The following is a 23,344-nucleotide window of genomic DNA, read 5'->3' as shown; positions in this document are numbered from 1 at the left end:
GGCGTAAAAAAAAATCTGCAAAAGTCTTTAAAATTTTGAATTCTTTTTAGATTTTACTAACAGAAAGCAACTTTCTGTTTTTTTAGTACATCCTCCCAGCACATTTTTAATTTTAATTTATACATTTAGAGTGACTGTATCCCTTATACTGGAAGTTGTGATTATCTTATCTTTTCAGGACTTTTGTATTCTGATCACTTGAAAATTATGAAATTATAGAGCCTGTTTCTACTTGTTTCCTGCGTACAAACCAAGCAGGAACACTAGGTAAAACATTGAAACTATGGTATGGTTGTCAAGACAGAAAGTTGTATTTGCCTTTTAAGATCAAGGTAAACAGATGCAGGCCACATCAGTTTCATTTTTTTCACAGCATTTTATTGCAATGATGAATGCAAGAATGGGTGAACAAGTAGAAACACGTCAATAATGATAAAACAACATATCAAGTCATTGTGTATTATTTTGCTTTTAAAAAGGCATTTTCAATTCTTTTTTCTCAAAAAACAGCCTCAAAAAACAACAGCAACACATGTTTTAACATTCAACAATACACTACGTAGAATGCCATCTATCCAACAAATCCCAACACAAAAACACACAAAAGGGTTGAACTTTGAAAGTTTCTCGATAGCAAATACTGAATAAATCTGCATGAATAATCGTTTTTGTGTAGCAAATTTCAAAGAAATTGGACAAGCGCTTTCAGAGAATACAGATTTTTTGACCATGAATGGAATAAATTGCCCTAAAAAGACAAATATTGAAATTTCAACACATCTATACACATCCAATCAATTTGGACATGCTGCTACAGAGAAATAGATGTTTTGATCAAAAAAGGGCAACAATTGCTCTAAAAACACAAATGTGCAAATTTAACTATATTATTTAGCTTATTTTAGCTTCTCAGCTTGTCAAAACCAATTGTAAATCATGAGATATGCATGATGTTTGGTGGGGTGAATGTAGGCATTTCACCACGCAGTAGAAAGGGGAGCCAGGAAACCAAAATAGTCAATTTTCAAAACTATAGGAAGCTACTGAGGAGCAAGAAGACCATGTTTCAGAGGAAGATGTGTAATCCGAAAAATATGCTCCCAAAGTGCCACCAAATAACACCATTTTATCTCTATTTTTCAAAAGCTCCACAGCAGGAGGGGGGACACCCCCCTCCTGACCTCCCCCCGCAAAAATACTCCCCAAGTGCCACCAAATAACACCATTTTTATCTCTATTTTTCAAAAGCTCCAACAGCAGGAGGGGGACACCCCCTCCTGACCTCCCCCCGCAAAAATACTCCCCAAGTGCCACCAAATAACATCATTTTTATCTCTATTTTTCAAAAGCTCCAATGGCGGCCCCTCCTGACCACCCCCGCAAAAATACTCCCCAAGTGCCACCAAATAACACCATTTTAATCTCTATTTTTCAAAAGCTCCAACAGCAGGAGGGGGACACCCCCTCCTGACCTCCCCGCAAAAATACTCCCCAAGTGCCACCAAATAACACCATTTTAATCTCTATTTTTCAAAAGCTCCAACAGCAGCAGGGGGACATCCCTCTCCTGACCTCCCCCCCCCCGTGACCGCTTGCGTGGCCGCTTGTGGTGCTTGTCACCACATCTTTGCCCTCTTATCTTCAGACAGCGAAGAACTAAAAAAAAATTATAAATCTGAAAATTTACTCTGAAAAAAAAATTTGCACAGCTAATCTCAATTGGAAAAAAAAAATTCCGAAATTTACAATAGTAAAAATAAATTTTCACAATTTCATTGTGACCACCCCCCCCTCCCAAGGTCTAATGGTCCATCCCTAAGAGAACGTGCGGCAATCGACGCATCCTTTGATGTTATGTGTCGGAGTACAACAACTTGTACGTTACAGTCAAGAAACCCGTGTCTGCCAAACCCTGAAACTCCACACTAAAAAGACAAGCGCTGTAATTGATAATCTGACGTAAAAGGGTGTCAGAAAGGCTTCTGAAGACAGTTGCAAAGTTCTCCACAGTTGGGTGAAGTTGCCATTGGCAGCAAGAATACCTAAATAAAAACAGACGTCACAGTTGACGGGCGCCTTAATGTGTTCAGAGAGAGAGGACAAGAGAACTGAGCTGCCAGCGCGCCGAGTTTCCAAGTAGTACAGTATTGCTGGCATCGGCATACTTTTTACACTAAGATTACACACTCTGGGCAGGTAGGTTATTTTGTTCACATCGTTCAAAACCGTTAAACTCTACCCTATTATTACACGGAGAACTCTTGAAAGAGGTTATTGCTACTGTACACGTCTTTCGCCAAATTTGTCACTGGAACCCGTACTCGGAATTAACGACAGACGGTCACAATTTACATACTACTTGAAGAAAGTAGAAGTTATCCTTGTTTTTATTGAATGAAAAGTTATACATCGTAACTAAACATACACTCACTCAATCAAACAGACGACATTAACGCAAAAATAGAAAGGTGATGAGTGAAGCCGTTGTAATCAATAATTTCCAGCTCAACACTTTATCGAATCATTCTGTGCCAGACGGTACAGCAGCGGAGAGAAAACTCACATGACTAGATAGTGTACTTTGATAGGTATAGAATACTACTCACAGTCTAGACGAATATGTGACGTTTGTATAATATAAGGTTAGAGCTTGTCGCCGTACTAGGTACAAAAGAGAGACCAAGCTTTTGTTGAAAACAAAAACGAATTCATGGGACGATTGCTTCAAAGTGGTATATAGAGGCGACAGAAACAGAAATAGACAGAGTGAGAGACTCAAAGTGAGAGGGAAAGCTTGGAAAGAGATACGGACAGAGGACTGAGACAGGGCGAAGTACGCAGACGCGAGAGACAAAGAAAGAGATGTAGGAAGTATCATTTTTTTACATAGCTAATGACGGATTTACTTGTCCGTCAAACAAACCAAAAATACCCACACAAACGGATGACAGTAGTAGTATTTGATGAACTTTGACCAATACAATCACATGGGTATGGAAGTACATCATAGCCACAGCTCATACCACGCCATTTGCATGCTATGTAATGTCCGTACGCCATAAACGGAAGAACAATCATCATATTGATAAATGAGGTTTTGAAGACTTTTGGTAGAAGGCTTGTGACGAGTAGCTGCTGCCGAATATTGGTTGAAAACAACGATGAGAATGAATATGAGGTCCTGAGAGTTAAGTCAATCGTAGGATACAAAAGTGTCTGTTTAGAAACGTTAGAGAGCTTTTAACAGTAAATTCGGCAGGTAGTGTTATTATAACTTTAAACTTTATGCTTTTCACTCAGAAGATGTATTTCATCTATTACATCGATTAGACATCGTATTTTTTACTTTGCGGCAATTCAAATGTTTAACTGCATGAATGGAATTTGTCCATAATATTGATCCAGCCTGTTTACTTGAAATAGCAATGTTCATGATCAATATACACCATCTACGTATCGCAAAAACCGGTCAACGTAGGTTTCATTTCCGAGGGTATAAAGTATGGAATGTCTACAGATATCATACAAAGCACTAGTTTATACACCTTGAATGCAACTTGAAGGACTGAATCTGAAAGAATATTCCCCTGTACACACACACACACACACACACACACACACACACACACACACACTCTCTCTCTCTCTCTCTCTCTCTCTCTCTCTCTCTCTCTCTCTCTTGAGCGTATTTTATGATCTTTTAGTAATTCTGAATTTTCTCCTGAAGGAGTCCCGATGGAAATTACTTTATAGTAACTCGGCCGCTCAGGAAATGTGACTAAATAAATTGGCGTCAAACGAATTGCAACGTCTTTGTTAAAATTTACTGTAAGTAGTTGCTCTTTCAAAAAAGTGTAATGGAGTAACACTTTAATGAAAATTGTTGTATTATTTGAAAATTTAAGACACAGCAAAGAAAAGAAATGGTGTAAAACTGTGTGCTCCATGGAATTAAAATGCACGATGGCAAGCAATCGATCTACAAACGGAGAAACCTGTGTCGGAGTGGCAAAAGTGTCCTTCATGAAGGGTCATCTGTTAATACCTTAAAGGTTGACAATCTTCCTTAATTCTGTGTAATATATAATAAATATCTATCTATCTTGATATATGTTCTGAAAGCTTCATAAGTTGTCACTATCTACTATACATTCTTTGGTATTTGTATTTTTTGTAAACACACCCTATTGTCCTGTTCGAGACGCCGAGCATTCAAGTTGTTTGTGTAGTGTCGATGTTATCGCCTGAAACGGAAAACTACCCGAAACTAGAAGCTTTAAATTAGTTTAGTTAAAAAAGTTGTAGTTTGAATAACTATTAAGTAAAATTCGTAAATGGTAGCCAGAGAAAAAAGTGATTAATATCTTCGCCATCATTAAAGAAAGTGCATAAGCAAGAGCGTACTCTAGGCGTTGCTATTTAAATAATAACACATGAGAACGAGGGCAATATCATGATTTATTGCCTACCCAAGGGATGGTGGTCATGATCGAAATATAAATATTGATGATGCCCGAGCCTACGGCTCGGGCATCATCAGTATTTCGATCATGACCACCAGCCCGAGGGCAGGCAAAAATCTTGATATTGCCCTAGCTCATATGTGTTATTATTTTTATTACACCGAACAAGCAAACATGCAAAGAAACAAAAACACTAAGACTTCTTCGAGTACAGTTCGCCTGAGTCCGGACCTCAGCGTAAAATGTTGTCAGTGCCGAGTCTAGGGTTGCCGCTAAAGTTTGCGGATCTCCTCGGTGGCGTATCCAAATTTGTTGCTTGCATAGTCGCTGAACACAGAAATTGCATTCATTGTTGCCATTTTCGTTCGTTTGCTGTTTACTTGCATCAAAATATCGTCTAACTGTGCCTGTGACAGCTCTGCATGACGTCATCCATGTAATATCAAATGCAGAGGGCATCATCAAGTTCGCAGAGGGCATCATCACGTTCTTATACATGTCACGTGAGTCGTGTTTAACCAATGGCAGTGCACGCTGAGTGAGTGAGGTGTAATGATTTATAATGAAATACATCTATTCGGAATCCTTGCCCATACAATTGTTGATAACACCCGAGACTTGATCGATCGCCAATTATTGGCATCATATTTGGAGAAAATAGCTCTGCCTTGCTGCTCTTTGTGCATCTTTTGTAAAGATACGGACAGCAAATAACCTATCACCCCAAAATTGTAATCCTTAAATATTTATATAATAGTTTTTACTCAGAAAAGAAATACAGAGTATAAGTGAAAATGGGGCGGAAATTAAATCACACATGCAGCCAATTCATTGCCGAAGATAAGATTTTACAATGATTAACAGCCTGAGAATAATAAGGTTTATTAAAAAAGGTGTTGATCTTTGGTGTTCAATTTGGCTAGCTCTAACATGTATTGATTTATTTCACAAGTTAGACATTTAAATATGTTAATGGATATGTCATCAGGATGAATTTATTCATCGATCGGAAATTCAGTCTAAGCTTGTCTGATGTTTGGTCGTGTTAATATCAAATATTACTGAACAGTGTGTAACAACACTGATAGAGTGTAACTTTTCAAACAAGTTCAAACGTTTTTGACAATGTGAATCAGTGCCATTTTGTGTTTATTATGTCATCTACCCACACATGTTTCACAGTATTGTTCGCATGGAATACATTCGGCGCCTATCTACGGACCTACAAAAGTTCCTTTCACTGATAAGATTTGTTTGGGATAATATAAGTTTACAGCCCGTCGCCATAGTAGATACAAAGAAAAGCAAAGCTTTAGTAGCAAACAGAAATAAATTCATGTGGCTGATCTACGGACCTACAATAATTCCTTTCACTGATAAGATTCCTAATTGATGACGTTTCTAACCTAAAGGTGTGTCAGACTGGCTTCTGAAGATAGAAGCAGAGTTCTCCACGGTTGGGTAAAGTTGCCATTGGCAACAAGAATGACTAAATATAAATAGAAGTTATAGTTGACTGAGGCCTGAATGTGTTCAGTGCGAGAGGACAAGAGAACTGAGCTGCCAGTGCGCCGAGTTTGCAAGTAGTACCGTATTCCTGGCATCGGCATTCTAGTAACTTTACACACTTTGGGCAGGTAGGTTACTTTGTTCAAATCGTTAAAAACTGTTAACCTCACCCTATTATTACACGGAAAACTCTTGCGTGTCCACTGGTATGGCACAACGTGCGTGCAACTCGTTCGGAAAAAACACGGTGTTAAGATCATAAAGTAATATTGTGCTAGAAAATAGAGAACGAGAGTTTGTCAGGCAATTTTCCACCATCTTTGGCAGCAGAAATGTAAACAACACACCATGTAGGTAAAAAGCTGAATAACCTGGCACATCAAATTCCTTGGTTATATATGCTTTTTGAAAAAAAAGACGTCACGATGAAAGAGGCTTTTTTACTGTACACGTCTTTCTCTAAAGTTCTTACTGGAACCAGACGGTCACAATTTATATACTACTTGAAGAAAGTATAAGTTATCCTTGTTTTCCTTGAATCAAAAGTTATCCATCAATCTAGCAGACGATATTAAGGCAAAAATAGACAGGTAATGAGTGACGCCGTTGTAATCAATAATTTCCATCTTAACATTTTATCGAATCATTCTGTGCGAGATGGTACAGCGGCGGAGAGAAAACGCACATGACTTGATACTGTACTTTCATAGGTATAGAATGCTACTCACAGTCTAGACGAGTTTGTGACGTTTGTATAATATAAGGTCAGAGCTTGTCGCCGTACTAAGTACAAAAGAGAGACCCAGCTTTTAGAAAACAAAAATAAATTCATGGGGATGATTGCTTCAGAGTGGTATGTAGAGGCGACAGAAACAGAAATGGACAGAGTGAGAGATTCAAAGTGAGAGGGGCAGCTTGGAAAGAGACACGGACAGAGGACTGAGACAGGGTATAGTACGCAGACGTGAGAGACAAAATAAGAGATATAGAAAGTATCTGTTTTTTGACTTAGCTAATGGCGGATTTACTTGTCTGTCTTAAAGGTGTACATTGTACACTGTAAAGTTAAGTGTTCAAGGATAGAACACCAATTAAACGCCTTTTTGTAACACTTTTTGAACGCGTCTAGACGTTCAGAAATTTAACACTACGTGTTCAGCAAACGTTCAAATTTTGAACACACGTGTGCAGATTTTGAACGCTACGTGTTCATCAGACATTATATTGAACACCATGGTGTTCCATATCTGAACACACGTTGCACATGAAATGTGTTCAAAAAATTGAACGCATTTACGCGTTCAAAGGGCTGTAACACTTTTTGAACGCATGGACGCCGTTCAACGATAAGTGTGTTAAAGGCTAGAACACATGTTGCGCGCTTGTTAAACACCTTTAATTTTGGGCGTTCAGGGGGTGTTCAAGCCATGAAATAACATTACAGACCACTGATATCCAGTAAAATTATTTTATTCTAAATATGAACAAAACATTTCTAGAGTAAAATACAATAATTTACTGTAAAATGGGCAAATAAACATTGCCACTTTGTATGTAAAGTTTGTCAGAGGAAAATACAAATGGTGTTAACACCCTCCCATCAAAAACATAAGCAATATAAAATCACCATGAACACTGTAGATCGTTTTAAAAAATATGAACAAAGTAATGACAAAACAGGTTTTACTTAAATATTGTGGATTACGTTTTATGTTCATACTTGTTTAAAACGTACAAAAATCATCTAAAAAGCTCGAAATTTGGCTTACTTGTTTGTTGTGTTGAAAACACGTATATGTATGAAATGCATAATCCATTTTTGTAAGATGGTTTCTTAAAGACATTTCCTCTTGTGTAGACAATTGTAAATTGATAAATTTTGAAGAGAAAAAGTTAGTCAAGGCTTCTCTAGTGCACATGGTATATAGTTGTCCACACTAAAGTAAACACAACATGTCAAGTTGTCAAAGTGTCACGGTAAGGCACAACATGCAGAAAGTGGGGAAAGTGGGTCCTTAGCAGGGTAAAACCTATTTCCTTGTCCAACAAAGTCCTTCATAAACAAAAAGGTTTGTTTATTTGTAATATCTCAATTCTGGAGTACCCTGCTATTAATTTTAATACAATTTTTTTACCAAAAATAGTAAAAATCACCCTAAAAATGAAAAAAATGTAGATTTCATCATAACTTGAATATATCACATTCTGGTAATCCCTAATGCCTTAAAAATGTGTGAAATGTCTTTAATGTCTTAAAAATACAAAGTTGCAAATTTCTGCATAATTTGAACAATCTGAAAAAGGTTATCAGTAGAGGTCTATGTCCTAAATATCAAAGCTGTTCAATTAGCAGTTTTGAAGAAGATTTTTTAAAGACATTTTGACCAAAAATGACAAAAATTGCCATGAAATATAAAAATTTGAATATTTCATCACAACTAGCACAAATTTGACTATGGTCATTCTTAGGGACATGTTTACCAAATATTGAAAACGTCAGTAAAAGAGAAGAAGATTTTTGCCCAAATATAGCAAAATTAGCCTCAAAAATATAAATTTGCATATTTCATCATAATTTGAACATATCTGATTAGGGTAATCCCTGGGACCTGTAATCCAAATATTAAAGGATTCGTACAGGCTGTTTTGGAGAAAAAACCTTTGGATGTACAAATTTTAGGACAATGCTACACATCCTCCTATTTAGCTGACAGCAAAGCTAAAAACCAGTTGCTAAGTACAAGAGACGTGTTGAGCTACAACACAAAATAATCTTAGGTTTGGTAACAGACTATCAATTAAATGTTACAGGGGCGTAAGCTTTCAAGGACGTGAAATCTCCTTCATCAGATGCAAGGGGGAATGAAAAGTTGAAGCACAAAGTGACAGAAAATTCAGAGCCAAAATTTCAGAAAATTCAGTAATTCAGAGTGGACATTTTTACTCTGAATGTTCTGTCGCTTTCAGCTTTTAATTAATTTTTCATTCCACCTTTGCATCTGATAAGGGAGACTACACCTCTGTGAAAGCTTATTCTCCGGCAACATTTAGTTAGTCATAGCAAGCATGCTACCAAAGCTTATATCAATTCAGAACAAAAATACAGAAACTTATCAAACTTCAGTTACTGACCCTTGGAAGTTTAAATCTACATTAGAGATGAATTGAGGTTCTCAAGTTGTTTCCATCCAGCTACCAGTACACTCATCTTCTTTATTATCTGTACCATCATCTTCTGTAACAACGCTTCGATTTTCAGTTAAATCCAACTTTTTACATCCTGAAAATAATGCAACAATAGGTAATATGGGGCGATGAAACTTTAAATGAAAGACAAGGGGCTGATTAGGTCAAGGAAAAAGGGGACTTTCATATACAGTGACTCTCTTCAATACTGTTACAAAATATTTGCAGCTTCTTGTCATCAACTGATCAAAATAAAAAGACAAACTCTCATATGCTGAAACAATACATTGTATACTCTACGATGTTTAATTGATGTTTTACATGCGATTGTGTCTACTAAAAGACATGTGCTAGCTGTGATTTCGCAGCTGTACTATGCAAGGCGTATCGATTGCGCTCAGGTCAAGGGCTATCGCTACTGTTGTGTTGCGATGACCCTTGACCCGAGTGAAATCGATCGATAGGCTATGGCCAAAAGTACCACTGCGTATTCACGGCTAGTTCTTGGTATACCAGCCTCTAAAAGAAACAAGGTTTCTTCACGTAGTTAAGCTATTTCATAGTACAATACAATTAATTTCGAAGGAAAATAATACAGATGCTTCAAAATCTAATACCTTTTTTCTATTTTGGAAAGGAAACTTACCTTTCTGGTCTTGCTTCCGCACGATCACGACTTCAGGGTGCACTTACAAGAAAAATGTCGCAACATCCGTTTTGATGCATCATGGGATAGGAAAAGGCACCAAACTTGAACACCAAGTGTTTAGAAGTAGAACGCCTCTTGCACGCCGATGTTAAAATTAAAACGTTCATGATGGTTTTCTGATTTTCTTTTCAAATTTGAAAATTCTACCGTAATAAACGTGTAAAATTATTTTGTATACTTCCTTTTTTTAGAAAAAACATGCTTTCAGCAATAGTAGACCGGAGATATTTTTCACTTAGTGTGAAATTCGTTACAACAAATCCGTGTACGTTTGCCGGACAGTGAAGCAGTAGTAAATTTAATATAGCCATTGTAAAGTAAAAACACAAAAGATTGCTAATTGTTTCACAGTATTGTTAAATTTCTGTGACGCTGAGTTTTTGAACACTTGAAGGAGATGGTTGTTAACACATAGTGTTCAGGTTAGAACATCATTGTTAATAATATGAACACTAGTGTTAACAATATGAACACTAGCCGTTCAAATTTAAACACCGACATGTACATTTTGAACGCGTAAAGACGCGTCTAGCGTCCACTATTTTTACAGTGTAAAGCGGACTCAATCTCGATGAAAAATGTTTTCACGAGAGATACATCATAGAACTGTGAGTTCCACGTCGACGCTTTTACTATATATTTAAAAAAAACGTATGACCTCAGAGATAGGCATACAGTCGATTGAATCAACATTGTTCAATACATATCTTAACTTAGCAACCTCCGTTTTATAGTTGCATTGCACGTCGAAGAGATAGGATGCTGAGAAGGTATGCTTACAATGTGATGGATTTCTATAAGGACCACGTGGCAAATGTATTTCAAGGGTTTGGAAGGTGAAAATCGCACTATATATTTTCTCCATTTCGTACTCAGCTTTTGTCGACTTTTACGATCATGACAAACCCCACCATAAACACTCCCTTTTTCTGTTTATACCTTATTTAATTCGCCTTCACAGTGATTGATGATGGTTGATACTTGGTCTTGTATTGTTTGAAGTTATTGTCGGTCACTGCTGCCATGGTAATAGTATAACAAGTCGAGACAAAAATATCGCTGTTTAGTTTATCATTATTTCATACAGCTTGAAAGCTATATTTACCACTTAATTTACTCGCCTTCGTAAAGGTACTTTATCAAACCAATTTTAACACACAATCACAGGAGCGCCTCTTAATTAAAGTAATCAATGCCGCTTTTACATCAATCAATGATGCATTTATTAAGCTTTCTATCACACAATCTAGTCATTGTGCCTCAAGAACAAAAACAGCGCACTCAACTATGGCATCGGCCAACAAATGTTTAACCTGTATCCATGCGCGTTGACGATGTACACACACTGTACAGATGTTTATTTGGCTATTGTTCTCCCGGGATGCACTTGCGTGTGTTGAAACTGTACATACAGCACAGAATGTTTCATCTTGTACAGAATATGCACATTTTATCATCCTGGTGATTTTAGTCTTCAACAATTTCCCGATCCACTCACGTCATGAGATGAGGTTTCCCCTGTGGCGCAGCTTCCATCGTTTATCTACACAGTTGTCATCCTTAAATTAAAACAACTCACAAAAATACCAGCGGGCAACTTAGCCAACACATTGTGGCGGATTACTTCAGGCCAAACTTTCATGGGGGATTTTAAATGTCAGCTTGCTAAAAGGTGTTGCTTAGCAAAAGTATTTTTCACTGTGAGATAGGTAAAACAAAACCCGAAAAAGTCACCAGGACATTCGTATCGTCAGAATTTGAAATATATGCAAAAAGGTCATGAAGTGTCTAAACAAATAACGATGCGTTTAGAAAGACCAACTTTCTTCAAACTTGAAATTAATTACATGCACGAAATACAAAACGCTGTGCGTAACGCACAAATCTCAATTTATATACATATACAGATAAGATTTGAAGCACGTGAATTTGTTTTAAGAATCTGGCATGAGCTATTTCTCTTCATATTTTTTCGTGATTTGATGAAGGATTGGAAGGATAGAGAGAGATGTGGTCCAAGGTCGACATAGTCTGGTTTATACCTACACTAGTTTCTCTGTCATGGATCAACCGTGAAGTTGACTGTTGTATGCATTCCAGTGGAGTAATATCTCTCGACAATAACGGGTATATAGGAATTCTCATCGGCATAGACGAAGGTGTGGCTGAAAATCAAGAACTGATTGAAAAAATCAAAGAGGTGTTCACCGCTGGGTCGGCCGATCTTTACACGGCAACGAGGTAAAATATTCCTTTCTTTAGAATCTTCATCGGCTGCATCAACTGATTGAATCCATGATAATTATGATTTAAATTCTCCAGACACAAAGCGCAAATAGATTAAACAGTTGCAGATTAAGCTTAAATCTTGTTAATGCTGTCACTTTTTGTTTATTTTCTGTTTGTAAAATATCATTCATTTTTTTACTCTCAAAATCGTATCAAGACGAAGTGCCTAGTGTTTAACTTGTGAACGCAGTCAGTATGTATAGGTAATGACAAATGTTATCGTTGACAGCCGAATTTTGTCTGGAATTGAAATCGTTTGTGTTCAAGAACATTACATATTTATTACACACAATAAATTTGCTTGCATGGCAAATGCATTATTCTTCAATATATCTGTAGGGAAACGAATAAGGTAATGTAATTCTTCCTCTTTAAGGTACTATGCACCTCGAAGGTGAAAGACTTAAACTTTTGCTATAACTTTCCTCAAGGAATATTTCAATCATTCTCTTTCAAAATCAAGAATAAAAATAGAGGGTCACCGTGCAAATTTTGGTACTAGAGAAACAATTTACCCAAGATTTACCGATATTAGAAATTCAAAATGGCCGCCATCCCTGTGTTAACTCTATGGGGAAAAATAAAAATTTTCGAATTTCGAAGAACTAAGCCGGTGTAAAGTTTTCTTTCACCAAGAGCTTTAAATGAACCCCCACATTTGGTATATCCGGAGAGAATTGTAAAAGTTTGAGAGTCCGAACGTCTGTCCCCGGTGCGTTCTACCTTAAAGAAAAAAAGAATGAAAATAATTGAAATGAGTTAATATGGTGAGGTTAAAATATCAAAGCAACGCTATTTAGAAATGGAATAGATAGCTGATAGTTATCCACAAATTGCAGAACTTCTATCTCAGCAAGATCAAGCAAGGCAGACAAATGTAACAAATCGCATAAGTCAGTCTCTTATGGTTAAAAAGTTCTGATATACACTGTATATTGCGTGTCGCTGCGTTCTTCCAGCGCGTGTCTCGGGCCATTGCGCCTGTGCGAGTTTCTTGTTTGCAAACAAATGTATTTTGTGTATGATATCTAGATGCACCTCATCTTCATAGCTGCAACATTTAAATTATACGATGTAGATTTTGACATACATGTCTTACCTTTCATCAATTGCCATCGTACCTTGGATACAGTGTTTTCATTGGTCGTATGGGTCCCACACGACCTTAGAGCGCAGTTCCGACGACTGTATCCCTTTAAGCATGCGGCTAAAACGTGGGAAGACACTGTCTTGTGATCTATATCAAGATGTCTGTCTGTCATGGTTTAAATCGACTGCCTTTTTTTTAAATTTTTGGAGCCATAACTTACAATGATCGTCACCGATGTGTCACAACTATGATAATTATGTACGGCATCCCAACATATAATAAAAGACGGGGGATTTTCAGTTTATATCTGCTTATTGTTTGAGAGTGCTTAGGGACATTTACTTTGATAAACCTGCCCCCATTTTATTTGTAAAAGACCGGCAAAAAGAAAATATCGAATGTTCGACGTTTGCATGTCTATTGTTCCATGACACGATCCAATGTTGTCACCAGATACCATTTTTCCTATAATATTTCAGTCAAGAAGTAGCACAACATATATGTGAATTGTTTCTATGTTGAAAAAGACAAACCTAATCTTCATAATACAGAAAAATATGATCCGTCAATAAATGACTTACAATTTCCCGTTTGCTTACTTTAGAAACCGTTCGTACTTTAAAAATATCACAATCTCAGTTCCGAAAAATTGGTCTGACTCACCAAGCTACGATCCATTGACCTCGGAAAGATACGACAAGAGTAACATCATCATTGCAGAAGGTCGCGAAGGACTTGGTAATACACCCTATGTAGCCGGTATACCGGAATGTGGGGTCAGTGGCAGATACATGCATCTCACGCCACAGTACATAATGGATCCATCTGTGCAACGTCTATACGGAACCGCGGGAAAGGTAGGTACATCTCACAGTGTAGAAATGACAATGTAACAGGACGTTAGCCGGGCAGCCCAGCTCTGTCAGAAATAAGTAGTAAATAAACAAATCAAAATCGTAAAAAATAGAACAGAAATATGTATATATTTTTCACTCGTGATGATTTAAATATGAAACCGTGCGACTGAAACAATATAGTGTATAACAAGGTTTGCTTTCCGATTTAGTTGGTCGTTCACGAGTGGGGTCACCTTCGTTACGGTGTTTACGACGAGTATCCAAGAAGATCAAGGGATCCAATATATTATACATCAAGTAGTGGAACCGTCGAGGCAACTCGTTGTTCACTGGCTATCCAAGGTAGGTTGCAGTGTTCGATATAACATGAATCACTTAGCATTTGTCATGAGCATTTGTCATGAGTAAACAATACTTTGCAAATAGATTGCAAGTGTTGTATACCGAGTAAATTGTCCAAGTAAATGTTGGTCTTTATAAAGTTAAGAAAGGGACAAACAGACAATGTAACACAAACAGGCAAACAAAGAGGTAATATATAAAAAGATCTTGCGTACTTGCTGAACCCAACATTAAGGTTCCAAGACAAGAAATTGACCTTTTTAATCTAACAATTCTCAGGTGGTTAATGATATCAGAACCCCCGTAAACTGTACATTTTCTGAAAGCCTAAATATAGGGAACATTTTGGTAACAACAGTGTCACCATTGTTTACATAACTATCATGTGACAGGTAATTTGCATAACCTTTAAAAAATCGATTTTCCCCATGTTTAGTCTCAATTATTCAAAATATCTGACTCAAACTTTCTGGAATGCAAACTGTCACAACGCTCTTTTAAAGATTGTCCCAGATTTTTTATATTAAATCAACTAGGGTTAAATTAATCGCTCTGGAAGTTTTTCTGGCATAAAAATTGTTTTAGAAGGTTTTAAAAATTCTGAGACACTTTGGAAGATCCTTCGGACAATTTGTACTCACACAAATTTCAGCCCCTAATATCTCAAAGCATTGAAACAAAAAATATAGCAAAGCAAAAATATATAATTTACGGGGGTTCCGAGCTTGCTAACCACTAGAGAAATGTTAACTTAAAAGTTCAATTTCTTGTGTTGGAACCTTAATTCAATAAAACACACTGCATTGAAACTTAACGTACCTCTTGGCAACAGGACTTATTTGTAAAAGACTTCTTCTTGAGCAGAACCCGAGAAGCTTTGTTGTTTGACAAGATTTTGAATTTACAGTCGTCATTAGATCTTCAGTCGCCATTAACAGTGGAACAGCGATATGCATCAGTTGGGTATTTCTTTTACTCGCGTGTTTTTCAACATCTAAATTCATTCTCTTCTCTCACCTATTTTTAACTTCGGCTTGTGTAACACAGGAGAATGGTCCCCAGAGTGTCAGGTGCAGAATGGTGAACCAACAACGGGAGAAGAGGATGGTTGTCGCTTTTTTGATTCTTGGCAAACTGGGGGATACAGCGCTTCCATCATGTACAAACAGTTTTTACCCTACGTGAGTTTATAAACTTGCGGAAATAACATTTTTGTTTCCCCATCTCCGATAGTCGCTGTAAAATAGCTCAAATATGGACATCAAAATGTAGATAAATCTAAGACTAGCATGCTATATCTTGGTAGCAATCACATATTTTCATTTAAAAATAGAAAGTGTTATTTGATAGTAGTCTGGAGTTTAGATAACATAAAATTCTGCTCCTTTGGTGTTCATGTCTAAAATGATATCACACGTAAGTATTCCGTCAGGACTTTTTTGCAAAGATACTAAGTTGAGCTTTGAAAATATCTTACTAAAAAGAAGAGAGAGAGAGAGAGAGAGAGAGAGAGAGAGAGAGAGAGAGAGAGAGAGAGAGAGAGAGAGAGAGAGAGGGATGTCATACAGAGTTTATTGAAATGTATAACCGAAACCCTTTCTGTCCTTGCTGACACGACATTTGATGTTCTTCAACAGATGATGCACTTTTGTGACAGCGAGAATAATAGTGACTCGTCCGGCATGGTTCACAACTATGAGGCACCTACCAAGCAAAACGTCCAGTGCAACTATAAGAGTGTTTGGGAGGTAAGTCTTACATACATGCTCGCGTACCAACGTTTTATCAGAAATCATCAGAGAGTAATCCATATCAGGCGCCTTGTTATCGTTTTGGTGAAGAATCTCTCCGGGAAATTCAATATTATAACAGAACCCCATGGCTTCGGAGAGCGTTCTGTGGCGTTCTGAAAGCGTTTCCCGAGGGATACGGTGTATTCTGCCGCCAGTATTTTTCCGAGCGGAGCGAGGAAAAGTACAGACAGAATACACCGTATCTCGAGGAAAAAATACCGCGTTGTCTGAGGAGCCTGGTATTCATCATCGCTTGTCGATGTGCGCGGTCGCGGGTTGAATTTGTTATCAACCCCTTGATGTACAAAACTAAATTTTTGAACATCCATGACCAACCCTATTTGCCGTTGTTGATCTTGGTTGGAGACTGATTATGGTAACTTGATACCGAATCTAGTACATACTTTTCGTCGCTATATTTCCGTACGCTGACGTAAAATCTGGCAAGACTTTAACGTCGTGGGCAAAGCTCTACTGGAGGAAATGCTCTCGAGTATTATTCGACGCCAGTCGTTGAAAACAGCAACTTCGCGACGCGTTTTCATAACGGTGTTTTGTTTTTTCAATCCTGACGAGAGCTTTGACGTGTTCGGTCGAGACCGCAGCAAATCTTGCGGACGTCGACGGCTTATCCGCCGTAGATTTCGCCGATCGTAGACACAGTATTTTGTTCCGTCTGTGCCGAGATATTAGTTTCACTTTGATAATAAAATTCTGATTCCAAATGTTCGATATACAATTCTGCCAATCGTAATAATTATTTTCCTCCACAGATATACAATCTGCTTCAATATTTATTGTTGTTCACGAGCGGGCGACAAATATTTACCAATAGAAAAGTAGTACGAGATGAGAATTAATTTGCATGATTTAGCGTGAAATAATTTCTTAACCATTGTTTTCTATGTAAACATTATTCAATGGCACGGGACCTGTTTTCAAAATGCTTTGGAGTTGGCAAAACACATAAGGGAGCCTTCAGTAATTACAGGGGGGGTGGGCCGGGGGAATTCCGCGAACACCTGTACCGTAAAATGTGACCCTCCCCCTAATCCTCCCGTCTAAAATGTGACCCTCCCCCTTGTCCGACATTCTAAAACTTGACCCTCCCCCCCCAAACCACTGCGGTATTCTCCCCAGGAATAACTAAAACAGTATCAGCTAATTTACATAACAATTGGTTCAATTGTTATGTTAGGGACAAATTACAGAGGGGAGGGCTGGTGTTTTTGGAGGGACAGTCGCAATTTATCACGCAAGAATTTTTGAAGAGATATGGTATTTCATACAGTTTAGGGAGGGTCACCATATTTTGTGCAACTATAGGAAGGCAAGATGTAGCTGATTTTGTGCTTCATCCAAAAATATCAAATCATAATACATGGAGTCTATCAGGCAAATTATTGACAATTTACCCCCACAAAACATGCTATATCTGTATTTTATATATGTTTGATAATGTATTTAAATGTACTTTGCTTGAATAGGGAAGTAAAATGAACATTTGTGTACAAGAAATTGATTTCTGAATTTCATCTAAAAAGTTGGTTCACTATCCATGGTATTTATGATGAAATTATGAATAGTTTTTTTCTAATACAAAAATAGGTAAATCTTTGCATTTGTGTACTCTTGATTATTGATATTAATTTTCTTGATTAGACTAGAGTGGTTACAAGTCCATGGTTGTGCAAGAAATTTGATTTTGGAATTTGACCAAAATGTCAATTCACTATGCTCTGGGGTCTATGATGAAACTATGAATAATTTTTTTTCAGTACAAAATTAGATAAATCTGTGCATTTATGTATGCTTGATTATTCACATTATTGTTCTTGATAAGACTAGAATGGTTACAAGTCCATGGTTGTGCAAGAAATTTGATTTTGGAATTTGACCAAAATGTCAATTCACTATGCATTGGGGTCTATGATGAAACTATGAATAATTTTTTTTTCAGTACAAAATTAGATAAATCTGTGCATTGTGTATGCTTGATTATTCACATTATTGTTCTTGATAAGACTAGAATGGTTACAAGTCCATGGTTGTGCAAGAAATTTGATTTTGGAATTTCACCAAAATGTCAATTCACTATGCATTGGGGTCTATGATGAAACTATGAATAATTTTTTTTCAGTACAAAATTAGATAAATCTGTGCATTTATGTATGCTTGATTATTCACATTATTGTTCTTGATAAGACTAGAATGGTTACAAGTCCATGGTTGTGCAAGAAATTTGATTTTGGAATTTCACCAAAATGTCGATTCACTGTGCATTGGGGTCTATGATGAAACTATGAATAATTTTTTTTTCAGTACAAAATTAGATAAATCTGTGCATTTATGTATGCTTGATTATTCACATTATTGTTCTTGATAAGACTAGAATGGTTACAAGTCCATGGTTGTGCAAGAAATTTGATTTTGGAATTTCACCAAAATGTCAATTCACTATGCATTGGGGTCTATGATGAAACTATGAATATTTTTTTTTCAGTACAAAATTAGATAAATCTGTGCATTTATGTATGCTTGATTATTAAGATTATTGTTCTTGATTAGACTAGAGTGGTTACAAGTCCATGGTTGTGTAAGAAATTTGATTTTGGAATCTCACCAAATGTCAATTCACTATCCATGGCGGTCTATTAGTGTGTGCGTATTTTGTTGGTGATTTCCTATTCAGGAAATATCACATGGACAATCAAAGTTTTGGCCATAAAATCAGCTTCTGTCCAAAGTGACCCTCCCCCCAAGATAGGTTTATAAAAAGTGACCCTCCCCCTTGAACTGTTTTCTAAAAAGTGACCCTCCCCCAATTCCCCCGGCCCACCCCACCCTGTAATTACTGAAGGCTCCCTAAAATGTTTTGCTGAAAGCAAGGGATTAGTAAAATATTTAAAAGCAGTGATAATTAGCTCAATCGAAAGCTAAATTACTCATAAAAGTGTCACAGGTTTTGAGAAAATGCCAAAAACAGAGGGATTATATTATCTCTTTCTGTGAAAATACCAACTTTATTTCGCTGCCAACATATTGGTAATCTGTGGTACATATGTAATATTAGCTGATATGAATGACCAGACATGTGGAAGTAACACTCTTTTCTGTACGACTTCTGAATGTCTTTCATTACACAATGAGTTCATAGTTACTGCAGGTAACTCTACTAATCAAGGATTCATGCTTCATTGAATCGTACATTACTGCAGGTTCTGAACGACCATGTAGATTTCAGAGATGGTGCCAATCCACCACGATCAGTAGCATCAACTGTGCCGACTTTAAGGTTGTCAAACGTCAAGACAAGAGAACTGTTCTTGTCCTTGATATTTCGGGCAGCATGGGAAGTTTTGGACGTATCGATAGACTTGAACAGGTTTTATTATTATTATTATTATTATTATTAGTATTAGTATTAGTATTAGTAGTAGTAGTAGTAGTAGTAGTACTTGTAGCAGTAGTTGTTTCCGTCGCTGTTTTGCTGCAAATGTTTTGTATTATCATTATCGAAATGCATTCACTTAACGCTTATATCTGTTCTGTCGCAAATGTCCTTTTCGACCTGGCTAATAACAGTAATAGCTGTTTGTTGTGTTTGAAAGACTGAGCAACTGTGGTTTCAAAAACATTTTGCAGGCTGTTGTCAACTACATAAACAACGACGTTCAGGATGGTGAATACCTCGGTATGGTAGTTTTCAGCAGCACAGCCGCTGTGAAGTCCCCATTGGTGGAAATGAATGACACACAGAGGGCGTCCATGTTGCCACTGTCCCAGGTTCTGGAGACATTGGCGGTTTGACGAGCATAGGGGCAGGTGATTGGCGCCTAATTAACATGTGACCAGGATTTAGAATAACTCTAATATGAGGGCGCTGCACCCAACACAGCATGTTTCGCTCAAAAATCACGTTTTTGCAAATATTCATTCAATTTTAATAAATTTGTTTACCCAAGATTAAAATATTGGTTGGGTTCACCTTCCAGCTTGGCAAGCAAACGTAATTTGCGTGATAAAGAAGTGATCATTAATGCAAATGTATGCAAATCACTAGAAATTAAACTCCACTATGGCTGGGTCAAATTTTCTGAAATTTTCACATTATGTTCTTTAAATGCTCTATAAAAACAGGTATTTTGTTTGGCAATGAAGTTCTTACCATTTGAGTAAGAGGCATTTGAAATTTGCTAATCATGATTTTGATCGCTTTTTATAAGTGTCAGTCTTTCAACTCTTGCCAGTTTTGAATGAGGATAGATAATGCAAAAAATAGTCGTTTTGTTCTACATATACTGTTCTTTCAAGTGAAATATTACATTTCAGAAAGTAGTTTCAAATTTTTACTTAAATTAGTATTTACCATTAATAACAAAATTGAGGTTTTTTACCCCAATATACATCCACCTTATCCTTCGAGTAGACTACTTAAACTTTAGAGTCTCTGCTTTTTGAAAATATACAGTATAACCTATGTCCTGCAACTGACACACCCACCTCAGTTGCAAGACATGTCTTGCAACTGACACACCCACCCAAGTTGTAAGACATGTCCTGCAACAGACACACCCACCTCAGTTGCAAGACATGTCCTGCAACTGACACACCCACCTCAGTTGCAAGACATGTCCTGCAACTGACACACCCACCTCAGTTGCAAGACATGTCCTGCAACTGACACACCCAGCTCAGTTGTAAGACATGTCCTGCAACTGACACATCCACAGGTGCAAGACATGTCCTGCAACTGACACACCCACCTCAGTTGTAAGACATGTCCTGCAACTGACACACCCAGCTCAGTTGTAAGACATGTCCTGCAACTGACACACCCACCTAAGTTGTAAGACATGTCCTGCAACTGACACACCAACCTCAGTTGCAAGACATGTCCTGCATCTGACACACCAACCTCAGTTGCAAGACATGTCCTGCATCTGACACACCCACCTCAGTTGCAAGACATGTCCTGCAACTGACATATCCACCTCAGTTGCAAGACATGTCCTGCAACTGACATATCCACCTCAGTTGCAAGACATGTCCTGCAACTGACTTCATCATAATCCCAAATGTTTAACAATTTATTAATTTCTAAAGCAATTTGTCATATTTTTCTAGACTTGGGATTGAACTCATTGAATGCAATTATTTCTTTAAATATTACTGAATTACATGGCAAAAAGACATAAATGGGAAAATATTTTGAAAAAATGAAGGTTTGACAATGCAACTTTGGATGTTCCATTTTTTCAGCAGTAATTCCTTGATCATTTATCGCATTCTGAGAAATTCCTTAGAATTATAACCTGGATTAGAGGGACAGAAAAATAATCTGAATTTCAAAGTAAAATGTACTGCTGTGTAAATGAGTAAGATAAAACCTCGATTATTTCCATGGCACAAGTTTACTTCATTTTGTAACCAGAAAATGATGTAAATCATTTTTCTTGTGGTACAAATAGAAGGAAGTGATTTGCAAATGCCTCATGCAGTTATTTTCTCAGAAATTTATGAAAATAAAGAGAAATTAAGTACCCTTTAATAATTTTTCTATGAAATTATCATGAAATCTAACTTTTTCGGAAATTTGGAAATGTTTTTCGTCGTGTTAAGGGGGGGTCCTTGTCACCTTTGATAAGAAATACTGCTTTGTAAAACATAGGGCCAAAGTCCCTGAAGCTACTATAGACATGGATACAAAATTAAGTATTTCCTGACTGTATGAAATTATCTCACTTTAATAGGTCATCCTAGGGACTTGTAAACCAAATATTAAAGCTGTCTGACCAGCGGTTTTGAAAAAACAAGCAACTCAACAGTTGACAGAGCTCTGCTGTGTAATATGTAGAGAATAACCTTTTGTGACACATGTATTGATGAAGAAGGTGGATATCTTTCATTAACATTGTAAGTGAGTTCTGTTGAATAAGTTGAGACTGTACATACTCAGAGAAAGCACACTGAAGAGACAAATGTTTGAAACTTAAGAAGTACAAGGTCATCAAAAGCATTATAAGGAATCATGTTAAACTTTCATTGCACTGTTTACACAATTGCTATAAATAGCACATGAGGAATCTTACAGCCAAGCTTTACCATAAAAACCCTATCACTTTGACCACTCTTTTAATTGACCACTCTATTTTTTTCCTCAAAAAGTAATTTTATTTTATCCTTACCAAGTCAACCATAAATGGAAATTAAAACTTTCTCTATCTCTATCTCTATTGACTATTTTGAGCAATTTCTTTTAGATAACATACAGGGCACAATAAATGACGGTTCAGAATATGTCAAAGTTGGAATTCAGGAAAGTTGCCTTTACATGTTTTAATCCTCCAAGATGGTAAGCATTTCACTATGAACTGTCAAAAAAGGTTGAACTTTCTGATAATTCTACATAAAAATTATTTTGGCTTTGATGATTTCCTAATTAATTCAATTATTTAAAATCATATTAATTATTTTTTCTGGGTGAATTGATAGGGTTTATACAGTACAAGAATAACATACAATGCAAGTCAAATTTTGACCCAAAATGACAAAAAAAATCCTTAAAAATACACATGTGCATATTTCATCACAATTTGAACAAATCTAAGTTGGGTTACCCCTAGGGACCTATATACCAAATAACAAAGCTGTCTGACCAGCGGTTATGAAGAAGAAGATTTTTTATCAAAAACACCTTTTTTGGCATTAATTTGCCTATTTTCAACAATATCAAAAAATTAAAAAAAAAATAGTTTCTCAAAATCATATATTTAATCTACACAACAAATATCGAATCAGTAAGTACTGCGGTTCTCAAGATATTTGAGTGGACGGACGCCTCACAAACGGACATACATACATACATACATACATACATACATACATACATACATACATACATACATACAGACTGACGACGGACGCCGGACGGATACCCATCCCAATAGCTTCTATAGACTATAGTCTATAGTAGCTAAAAACTGTGTTGGCAACATGCATCTCCGTCTTAAGCGTGATTTACTGAAAATATATATGAATGATCGATAAATTTATGGCCAAGGATTTTCTCCCTAAGGCTATTTAACGTTCACGTCGATTATTTT

General features: G+C 36.8%; 1 protein-coding gene across 2 annotated transcripts; it reads left to right on the top strand.

Annotated features, from left to right (window-relative positions):
* The first annotated feature begins 2,080 nt into the window (after positions 1-2,080).
* On the top strand, positions 2,081-22,611 carry LOC139120704 (calcium-activated chloride channel regulator family member 3-like). 2 transcript variants are annotated; one of them, XM_070685238.1, is made up of 9 exons: positions 2,081-2,196; positions 5,876-6,100; positions 11,856-12,108; positions 13,851-14,103; positions 14,313-14,445; positions 15,493-15,626; positions 16,083-16,193; positions 19,884-20,063; positions 21,992-22,610. In XM_070685238.1, exons 3-8 carry the CDS (start codon positions 11,876-11,878, stop codon positions 20,046-20,048), a joined length of 1,029 nt encoding a protein of 342 aa, XP_070541339.1. In that variant the 5' UTR covers positions 2,081-2,196; positions 5,876-6,100; positions 11,856-11,875; the 3' UTR covers positions 20,049-20,063; positions 21,992-22,610. The 2 variants fall into 2 exon arrangements, with proteins under 2 accessions (XP_070541339.1, XP_070541341.1); XM_070685240.1 differs by lacking the exon at positions 5,876-6,100 and having other exon boundaries at positions 21,992-22,611.
* The last annotated feature ends 733 nt before the right edge of the window (positions 22,612-23,344 follow it).

Source organism: Ptychodera flava, chromosome 20 (genome assembly GCF_041260155.1).
Source record: "Ptychodera flava strain L36383 chromosome 20, AS_Pfla_20210202, whole genome shotgun sequence".
NCBI classification, from domain to species: domain Eukaryota; kingdom Metazoa; phylum Hemichordata; class Enteropneusta; family Ptychoderidae; genus Ptychodera; species Ptychodera flava.
This window is presented reverse-complemented; position numbering and strand designations above follow the sequence as displayed.

Coding starts and splice junctions, on each gene's coding strand:
- LOC139120704 (XM_070685240.1), top strand. CDS start 11,876: ATGTGGTCCAAGGTCGACATAGTCTGGTTTATACCTACACTAGTTTCT. Junction 14,446..15,492: donor TTGTTCACTGGCTATCCAAG/GTAGGTTGCAGT, acceptor TGTGTAACACAG/GAGAATGGTCCCCAGAGTGT. Junction 15,627..16,082: donor ACAAACAGTTTTTACCCTAC/GTGAGTTTATAA, acceptor GTTCTTCAACAG/ATGATGCACTTTTGTGACAG.